The sequence below is a fragment of the Euprymna scolopes genome, chromosome 28, assembly GCF_053919585.1.
Source record: "Euprymna scolopes isolate OS-2025 chromosome 28, ASM5391958v1, whole genome shotgun sequence".
Taxonomy (NCBI): domain Eukaryota; kingdom Metazoa; phylum Mollusca; class Cephalopoda; order Sepiida; family Sepiolidae; genus Euprymna; species Euprymna scolopes.
The window spans coordinates 94,887,501-94,899,543 of NC_136509.1; the positions used below are offsets into that span (position 1 = coordinate 94,887,501).

General features: G+C 28.0%; 1 protein-coding gene across 10 annotated transcripts in view; it reads left to right on the plus strand.

The window, feature by feature from the left end:
• Positions 1–12,043, plus strand: part of LOC145249737 (uncharacterized) — a 1,648,663-nt gene that overhangs the window by 1,124,863 nt on the left and 511,757 nt on the right. For all 10 annotated transcript variants that reach the window (XM_080111644.1, XM_080111643.1, XM_080111642.1 and 7 more), the window contains one exon: positions 7,939–8,102. In XM_080111644.1, the coding sequence (XP_079967770.1) occupies positions 7,939–8,102 (164 nt within the window). The remainder of the gene's footprint in view (positions 1–7,938; positions 8,103–12,043) is intronic.

Genomic DNA, 12,043 nt, shown 5'->3' on the forward strand with positions numbered 1-12,043 from the left:
TCTACAATTTCGCGACGGCTCGGATCACGAATGTTCTGTATTTGTAGCTTGCATTTATTAAATCACGATCGTGTCTTTGTTGACTAGAATCAATGTGTTTGCCAGCGTCATTGGAGACCGAATAGTTTATACTTCGTCGTACATAAAGAAAAATTTTATTTGTTTTTCTCGTTTTAGTTTTCTTTGTTCAACTTGTATATATTTAATATGTATTATCATGAATAGCTTAAAGAAGTTCACGGATTTATTTATTTTCTAAAACAAATAAAAATAAAGTGATTAATTTAAAAAGATGCAATATTCTTTTAATGGTCTCCGTCTTCCAACTTTAAACTAAAATGTAATTTATTTCAAGGAGACATACGTTTCAAACCTGTCTTTAAACCATTTTACTTCCAACCTGTTGCAATTATATATTTATTTGCGGACTGTTTTCCTCATCTTCAGAGTTGTTATTTCACCACGTTTCGACCAAATCATCCTCTGGCCTTCTTCATGTGATTAACTGCAACGGGATGGGAATGCTGTTGCGATTATATGGAAACCTGTGATTCCCACACAATAAAAAATATAATTATATATTATTTTATTTTAATTTTGTTTTTATCTTTTGAGATGAGGCTTTATGATTTGTTTATTCATTTTTTGCGGACTGTTATCCTCATCTTTATAGTTGTTTCACAACGTTTCGGACAACTCATCCTCTTTCAAGTGATTAACAGGGACGGGGTAGGAATGCTGAGTCTTGTAACTGTATCCCTAACCAAGTACGTCCAAGGATGGAATACTGTTGCCATATCTGGGCAGGAGCTGCTAAAAACAGCCTATCCTGCCTTGACAGAGTATAAAATAGACTTCGTGGCTTAGTGGGGGTTGCCCTTTTTTTTACCCTGCAACCTCTCTCCCACAGAAGAGACGTTGCGAGCCTATCCTTGTTTTATCGTTATTTCCATGGCAGGTGCTCGTCTGAACTCCAATCTCTGGTCCCCCCCTCGCCAATCTTTCACGAAAAACACCCGTTTAGCTGAATACACTGTGAAAAAATTTCCCCACTCTTTATCTGTGCCTAAATCAAAACGTGGATTCCATGAACAAAGCTTTTTTCTTAGAACTGCACGCCTGTGGAACTCTGTTCCGTCTGCCTGCTTCCCACCGGACTATAACTTGGATGTCTTCAAGTCCAACCTTAACAAATTCCTAATGAACCGCCCCCTTAAGTAAACACTGGATCAAATCTCCACACTAACGTAATGTACTTGCAATAACCCTTATCCCTGAGGGCCTTGATAAGTGGTGATCACTGTGTAAAAAAAAAAAAAAAATTACTGCCTTCCATAGTGGTTGGCCAAATAATCCTCTGGCCTGCTTTGAGTAGGATTGAAACCACTATCTTCAGACAAGGCTCACCAAGAACCGTAGAGACTCAACGCCTCTATCCACTGTGCCACGGGACTCGAAGAAGGCCAGAGAATGAGTTGGCTGGAACGTGATGAAACAACAACAGCTATGAAGATGAGGATAAAAGTACACAAATAAATAAATAAATAAAAATTATATAACGCCTTAAACTATTTACTTAGCTGAATGAGTCTTGCTAAACTAAAACTGTGACAGTTTTAAAGATTTCTAACATTTTTCAGCAATGTACATATTGCTATTTCTACAATTTTAATAATTTTCAAATTGATATCACGTGATGAAACTTCGTCTATTTTTACGGCAAAAAAAAAAAAACAATTAATCGGGGTCACTTATCACATGGATGAACCGATAAAACTGTCTGGGCAGTGGTTAAAACTTCTGCGTTACGACTACATGCACGCTTGTTAAGAATTTCGGTTTCGTATACGCTCACATTAAAAATGATAGATTTTTTTCTAAATTTATAAAGATAGACTTTTTAATACGTAAAGTCAAGCCAAAACATCCACAGAACCAACACTGATTCCAAATGTGTCATTGGTTTTGCTCGGAATTCAATATTGACAACTGAGGCGTGAACACACACACACATACACACACGGCTAAAACTGATGACATTATCTTGCCTGCTTTCAACCGTTTGTTTCTACATTTGCTTTAACATGCATGGTTTACATGGCGCAAAGAAGATCAAATAGCATAAATAAAAGCCGACAAACGAGAAGTGATGAGTTGCATGGAATTGCACATATCTAATTTATAAAACTCACTATGTCTGTCTGTCTGTTTCCATATTTTCAAATTCTGTCTTCTTCGAAACTAATGTCGCAGAGCTAAGCTACGGGTCTCAAATGATTTGATTATTTACTGACTGTTCTTTTACAAGTCTTCAAGGGGTCAAAAATAGGTTAAAATTGAAAAAATGTTGTACTCTATAATAATTCGTACGAAACCTGGACAAATTAGAATATCATATTTAAGTATATTTTACGCCCGGGCAAAGCCCCCACCCCGCTAGTAATAAAAATAGAATGTGAGAAATAAGATAGAGAGGGGGGAAACGTAAGAGAGGAATTTTAAAAACACTGGTAGCCTGACGAATTCCTTCGATAGAATGAAACATAAAGCTGTTTGTGTGGCTCATTTGTCATAAGTATATTTTTATCCTATATATAATAATATTGAACTTGACAAGCTGGTTATACCACTTGGCTTGTATAGCACAATCCTCTGACATATAACGATGATGAATCATCACGGTTGTGGGATAGCTCATTGCTCAAATGTTTACAACCAAACAGGTATGCCAACCATTGGACACAATTCCAGAATAACTAAAAACACAGTTTAAAATAAAAATAGTCAAAAGTTTAAAGGATTCACCGTGATGTCTGATTCGTTTTTCCCCATTTCATTATTTAAAACCCAACCGTTCTCTTCGTGATAAAGTATCGATTATCTATGAATAGCCCTGTACACAATGCATGCAATGTGTTAGTCGATCATGGCGGGAGGCAGGAGACAGTTCTGACGTCAGTAAATAAATTACAGGAACAAAAAAAGCAGCGAATATATTGTTTGAGAAAACACAAAACATAATACGAAAACCAAAGTTCGACAATAATTTTGAAAAGGAAAAAGAAACGAGTAAAAATTAAAATGTTCCGACGTAATGTTTATTAAAAGAAACACCTCGATGTAAAATGACGGTGTACCAAAAAATGATATCTCTTAACCTTATGATATATACGATATAAATGTTGTGTTGCTATGTTTTAATCTCTGTCCGTCAACAAGAGTTATATCAGGATGAAATGGCACATTACCAGAGTCTATTTGTATGAAGAAACCTATAAACAACTGGAGTCTAGGTGACAACAAGTCTCCCCATATTTCTAGTACTCTCCACCTCTTTCGATAACCATTGCAGATGAAATCGCTTAGCATTGAATTCTCGTTAGTGGCGACCATTGGTCTTCACTGGAATTTGGATGTCAAAAAGCCTCCCACAAGTGTTCAGTCCCTTTTGCACTCATACAGTACACGTCTTCCATTGTATTCTTGTAATAACATGCTGCAATAATCCATCATAAAAACTGACAAATAAGAATAAGTATTAATTTTGTAAGTGTAAAGTTATCGAGGACATTTTTAAAAGGCATTGAGTTTACTTTAGAGAAAATGTAAAATATACATTTTAAGCTTTTTTTGAATAACGTTTTTTGAAAAAAATCTTGTCAATATTCATTATAAAGTAAAGTTTGCGCTTGGTTTCTAATAAAACCACAAGAAAAATCTGAATATAAAACAATAAAAATCTGAATATTAAACAATACAAATCTGAATATAGCACAATATATATCTGAATATAAAACAATACAAATCTTAATATTAAACAATACAAATCTGAATATAAAACAATACAAATCATAATATTAAACAATACAAATCTGAATATAAAACAATACAAATCATAATATTAAACAATACAAATCTGAATATAAAACAATACAAATCTTAATATTAAACAATACAAATCTGAATATAAAACAATACAAATCATAATATTAAACAATAAAAATCTGAATATAAAACAATACAAATCTTAATATTAAACAATACAAATCTGAATATAAAACAATACAAATCTTAATATTAAACAATACAAATCTGAATATAAAACAATACAAATCATAATATTAAACAATACAAATCTGAATATAAAACAATACAAATTTTAATATAACATAATAAAAATCTGAATATAACACAATATTAATCTGAATATAAAAAAAATAAAAATCTGAATATAAAACAATAAAAATCTGAATATAAAACAATAAAAATCTGAATATAAAAAAATACGAATCTGAATATAAAACAATACAAATCTGAATATAAAAAAATACAAATCCGAATATAAAACAATACAAATCCGAATATAACACAATACAAATCTGAATATAAAACACTACAAATCTGAATATAAAACAATACAAATCTGAATATAAAACAATAAAAATCTGAATATAAAACAATAAGAATCTGAATATAACACAATACAAATCTGAATATAAAACAATACAAATCTGAATATAACACAATACAAATCTGAATATAAAACAATACAAATCTGAATATAACACAATACAAATCTGAATATAAAACAATACAAATCTGAATATAAAACAATAAAAATCCGAATATAGCACAATACAAATCTGAATATAAAAAAATAAAAATCTGAATATAAAACAGTACAAATCTGAATATAAAACAATAAAAATCTGAATATAAAACAATAAAAATCCGAATATAACACAATACAAATCTGAATATAAAACAATACAAATCTGAATATAAAACAATACAAATCTAAATATAAAACAATAAAAATCTTAGTATAACACAATACAAATCTGAATATAAAACAATACAAATCTGAATATAAAACAATAAAAATCTGAATATAAAACAATAAAAATCCGAATATAACACAATAAAAATCTGAATATAAAAAAATAAAAATCTGAATATAAAACAATAAAAATCTGAATATAAAACAATACAAATCTGAATATAAAACAATAAAAATCCGAATATAACACAATACAAATCCGAATATAAAACAATAAAATCTGAATATAAAACAATAAAAATCTGAATATAAAACAATAAAAATCTGAATATAAAACAATAAAAATCTGAATATAAAACAATACAAATTTGAATATAACAAAATAAAAATCTGAATATAAAACAATACAAATATAAATATAAAACAATAAAAATCTGAATATAAAACAATACAAATCTGAATATAAAACAATAAAAATCTGAATATAAAAAAATAAAAATCTGAATATAAAACAATACAAATCTGAATATAAAACAAATAAAAACTGAATATAAAACAACACAAATCTGAATATAACACAATACAAATCTGAATATAATGCAATAAAAATCTGAATATAAAACAATAAAAATCCGAATATAACACAATACAAATCTGAATATAAAACAATAAAAATCTGAATATAATACAATAAAAATCTAAATATAACACAATATATATCTTAATATAAAACAATAAAAATCTGAATATAAAACAATAAAAATCCGAATATAACACAATACAAATCTGAATATTAAACAATACAAACTTGAATATAAAACAATACAAATCTTAATATAACATAATACAAATCTGAATATAACACAATATTAATCTGAATATAAAAAAATAAAAATCTGAATATAAAACAATAAAAATCTGAATATAAAACAATAAAAATCTGAATATAAAACAATAAAAATCTGAATATAAAAAAATAAAAATCTGAATATAACACAGTACATATCTGAATATAAAACAATACAAATCTTAATATAACACAATATTAATCTGAATATAAAACAATAAAATCTGAATATAAAACAATACAAATCTGAATATAACACAATACATATCTGAATATAAAACAATAAAAATCTGAATACAACACAATAAAAATCTGAATATAATACAATACATATCTGAATATGAAACAGTACATATCTTAATATAAAACAGTACAAATCTGAATATAAAACAATACAAATCTGAATATAAAACAATAAAAATCTTAATACAAAACAATACAAATCTGAATATAAAACAATACATATCTGAATATAAAACAGTACATATCTGAATATAAAACAGTACAAATCTGAATATAAAACAATACAAATCTGAATATAAAACAATACAAATCTGAATATAAAACAATAAAAATCTTAATATAAAACAATACAAATCTGAATATAAAACAATAAAAATCTGAATATAAAACAATACAAATCTGAATATAAAACAATACAAATCTTAATATAAAACAATACAAATCTGAATATAAAACAATGCAAATCTGAATATAAAACAATAAATAGCTGAATATAAAACAATAAAAATCTGAATATAAAACAATAAAAATCCGAATATAAAACAATAAAAATCTGAATATAAAACAATAAAAATCTGAATATAAAACAATACAAATCTGAATATAAAACAATACAAATCTGAATATAACACAATACAAATCTGAATATAATACAATAAAAATCTGAATATAAAACAATAAAAATCCGAATATAACACAATACAAATCTGAATATAACACAATAAAAATCTGAATATAAAACAATACAAATCTAAATATTTACACAATATATATCTTAATATAAAACAATACAAATCTGAATATAAAACAATAAATAGCTGAATATAACACAATACAAATCTGAATATAAAACAATAAAAATCCGAATATAAAACAATAGAAATCTGAATATAAAACAATAAAAATCTGAATATAAAACAATACAAATCTGAATATAAAACAATACAAATCTGAATATAACACAATACAAATCTGAATATAATACAATAAAAATCTGAATATAAAACAATAAAAATCCGAATATAACACAATACAAATCTGAATATAACACAATAAAAATCTGAATATAAAACAATACAAATCTAAATATAACACAATATATATCTTAATATAAAACAATACAAATCTGAATATAACACAATAAAAATCTGAATATAAAACAATAAAAATCTGAATATAAAACAATACAAATCTTAATATACCACAAAACAAATCTGAATATAAAACAATAAAGATCTGAATATAAAACAATACAAATCTGAATATACCACAATAAATATCTGAATATATAACAATAAAGATCTGAATATAAAACAATACAAATCTGAATATACCACAATAAAAATCTGAATATAATACAATAAAAATCTGAATATAAAACAATACAAATCTGAATATACCACAATAAAAATCTGAATATAATACAATAAAAATCTGAATATAAAACAATACACATCTGAATATATAACAATAAATATCTGAATATAAAACAATACAAATCTGAATATAAAACAATAAAAATCTTAATATAAAACGATACAAATTTGAATATATTGTAAATGTTTAAACTTTAGATAGACAACTCCTATTATTTTTTCAATTTAAAAAAGTTAGCTTTTTTATGTTATTGCTTTTATTAAATGCTTAATTACACATGTTTAATATTATCGGTCGTGTGCGGGGGGTGGGACTAATTATATTTTAAATAAATCATAGCTTAGTACGTTATTTACTAAGTACGACAATAACATGACACAAGAATAACAAATGAAAACTGGCTATCAAAAGCCAGGTTTATTTGTCAACTTAAATGCTAGTTGGGGTTTACTTTTGGAATTCAACAGGATAATTTATATGCTTGATATTTTTTGAATTTTTATGTTCATAATAAAACTCCCTTTTCCTTTTTTGTTATTGTAGATTATTATTATTATTATTATTATTATTATTATTATTATTATTATTATTATTATTATTATTATTATTGAAAATAGTATTCGTTGTCTAATCATAATCATAATTGTCATATTTAACTCTTTCTTTTTTGTTCTTTTTCTTCTATTTTCAGGTTTTACTGGGATCTTTTTATGCTGGTTCTATTAATAGCAAATTTAATTATCTTACCTGTAGCAATATCATTTTTCAACGATGATCTTAGCACGCACTGGATTGTCTTCAATTGTATCTCAGACACTGTATTCTTTTTAGATATAATCATCAATTTTAGAACAGGTAAGTCAAAACTAATTTTATTTTAATGTGTTCCTCTTTCTGGTTCATGTGTTTTATTTCAGATATTTTATAATTGATTCATTTAAGTTCCTCATTGTTCAGTCAGGGTGGGGAGAGAATGAATGTACTATTTATAGTCAACTTACTTCAAAGTGTTTGCTTCACAATCGTGACGACATGTGATTAATGGTGATTTTAAAATAATATTGCTTCGCCTTATAGAATACTAACTTATTTCCCTATTTGATCGCCAACCCAAAATTGAATACAAGATCAATTTTAATGTAGAAAAAGTCCGTACCCCTCGTATATTTCAATCTTGAAAGAAATATAATAACATGTACACTTTCTTTAACAGTTCTTCACGAATGAGAACAGTTTAGACAACTAGTAATAAACACGTTATACCTCTGGAAGACATAAATAAATCCTGAAACCGATAATGTACCTCACATAGTCCAAAAGCTGTATTTTGTCCCTATCTTCTACATCGTCAAAGTTTATACATATGGTTGGTTTATAGTGGGACTACAGTATACCCTTCATAAAAATATAGTGGAATTCTCGTATAGTTTCAGACATAGCCAGGTTGGGCCTATCGACATTTCTTCACGGACGTAAATACTTAATACAACACACTATAAAAAATAACCCTTCTCCGATGACGAAAATGGGGAGGTAATGACTGGGAAAATAACATATTCTACACGTTTATCCTATCCTATCGAAGGATGGTTAAAATATGAGATTACTGTTTTTAACCTTATCTTGTGCTGAAAATAAGATTACCTTTATATTTGTGCATTTATCTATGTTCCAATTCAATTGTTTTTGACAAGAAATAATTTTCGGGATAATAAAGTTTTTTTTTGGGGGGGGGTCGGATTTCAGACACCCTTTAACAAAAGTGTACCCTCACACACAAACACTAGTCCGCCCACATGCATACACATACACACACAAACACACATATGTATGTATGTATACAGATGCAGAGATTAATGTGTAGGCTACATATTACTAATGAATACCATATTATAGTGTCCGTCTCGAGTACCTTGGAGGCCAAAAGGTTTTCGTGTTACTTTTCTCAGAAGAAGACGATGGCCACTTATGCATTAACAAGATTTATTGACATAACTAATTGAGCTCCATTTACTCAAACATAAATTGCTTCTGGCTAAACAATACGCAGTCTAAGTACACCTTATTATGCAGGCATATATACGGGTAACTTTTAACTATAATATTAAGTTGAGAAAAAAGTTTGTGCGGAATGTTTAATTTTGATTTCAAATGATATATTTTTCAAATAAGTTTTCGTTATAATACCTTTACTTTGTATATCATTTTAAAGGGTGTTTTTCGCTTTATCTAATCGTTTAAATTACAATCGTTTTAAAAACAATTACGTCTTCTTTTCAGAACATTGAATAAAAGATGAAAAAAAGTAAATTCACACAATTTTCTAATTTCAATTTAAGCTAGGCTGAACCAACTCGCGATATAACAGAATCGTTCGGCCCAGGAACCATTACTGAACGCTCAGTACAACAGTGGTTTAAGAAATTTCGTGGAAGCGAAGTAGAGCCTTGAAGATGATGAGCGTAGTGGTCGGTCATCGGATGTTGACAACGATCAATTAAGAGCCTTAGTCGAAGCCAATCAACGCACGACTGTTCAAGAATTTGCTTCTGTTACGTATACGACGATTTCCAACTACTTAAGAGAGTTTGGAAAGATAAAAACTTGATAAATAGGAGCCTCACGAATTGAACGGCAACCAAAAGAAATGCCGTAATGAAGTGTCATTTTTTCTTTTTACGCAACACGTTTATCGACCAGGTTGTGACTTGCGATGAAAAGTATGTTCTTTTACGACAACCGGCTCAGTGGTTAGATACCGACAAAGCTCCACTACACTTCCCGAGATCAGAATTGCACCAAAAAAAAGGCCATACTGACTATTGGGTGGTCTGCGACGACTCTCATCTATTACAGTATTTTTTTTAATGCAGGCGAAACCATTATGGCGGAGAAGTACTGTCAAGAAATGGATAAAATGCATCAGAAACATTCTGAGAAATGCTTCAAAAACCTAAGCGATATTAAAAATGCCTTCAGTAACTTCATCGCCACCAGAACGTAAGATTTTTATGTTACTGACATAAATACACTTGTTTTGCGTTGGCAAAAATGTCTTGATTCTCATGATGCTTATTTCGATCAATAAATTTCCACCTGAATTTAAAAGTTAAAACCGCAAGAACTTTCTTATCACCTGATATTAGGAGCAAGTGGATCAGTGATATTGATTACGTGTGAAATTCCCCAGTATATGTTGATGTTATATTATCTATATATTAATACCGTAGTACCTTTAACGTACGTACGTGTGTCACGGTTTCTAGATTAAGAATTATTCGATCGGGAGATACTATTTATTAAACATGAGGATAGGTGATAACATACTACGAACATTAAATTAGCGTATCTATATACTAATTTAATGGTTAGGGTTAGTAGCATATCTATATATTAATTTAATGGTTAGGTGAGTAGCATATCTATATACTAATTTAATGGTTAGGGTTAGTAGCATATCTATATATTAATTTAATGGTTAGGATTAGTAGCATATCTATATACTAATTTAATGGTTTGGGTTAGTGGCATATCTATATATTAATTTAATGGTTAGGATTATTAGCATATCTATATATTAATTTAATGGTTAGGTTAGTAGCATATCTAACAATTAATTTAATGGTTAGGGTTAGTAGCATATCTATATATTAATTTAATGGCTATGGTTAGTAGCATATCTATATATTAATTTAATGGTTAGGATTAGTAGCATATCTATATACTAATTTAATGGTTTGGGTTAGTGGCATATCTATATATTAATTTAATGGTTAGGATTAGTAGCATATCTATATATTAATTTAATGGTTAGGGTTAATAGCATATCTATATACTAATTTAATGGTTAGGGTTAATAGCATATCTATATATTAATTTAATGGTTAGGGTTAGTAGCATATCTACATATTAATTTAATGGTTAGGATTAGTAGCATATCTATATATTAATTTAATGGTAAGGGTTAGTAGCATATCTATATATTAATGTAATGGTTATGGTTAGTATCATATCTATATATTAATTTAATGGTTAGGGTTAATAGCATATCTATATATTAATTTAATGGTTAGGGTTAATAGCATATCTATATACTAATTTAATTGTTAGGATTAGTAGCATATCTATATATTAATTTAATGGTGAGGGTTGATAGCATATCTATATATTAATGTAATCTTTATGGTTAGTAGCATATCTACATACTAATTTAATGGTTAGGGTTAGTAGCATATCTATATATTAATTTAATGGTTAGGGTTAGTAGCATATCTATGTATTAATTTAATGGTTAGGGTTAGTAGCATATCTATATATTAATTCAATGGTTATGGTTAGTCGCATATCTATATATTAATTTAATGGTTGTGGTATGTTATCACCTTCTATCCTCCTTTTTAATAAATAGGATCTGCCGATCACCGAAAGCACATGTAAAAACAAAATTAATTAAAATAAATAATGTCGCTTTTGGGCGGTACGCGAAACTAAAGTAGACCTTTTTGGTCTTCTGGTTAGGATCTAAGGCTAGTATCTGTTCTGTCTAAAGATGGTATAATGATATTGTGGTGCTTCCATTCGCGCCGGGTGTCCATATAATGGAAATATGTTACATATAATAATATTGGAGATAAACCGTAATAACCAATTATATTCTAACACTACGTTAGCCAGATTATTTAGATAAATACATTTACAGTTTTAACAAAAGGGCTACAATAATATCGCGAGGTTTCCTGCATTCCTTTCGTTTTATTACCATATAACACCATAACACACACACACACACACACATA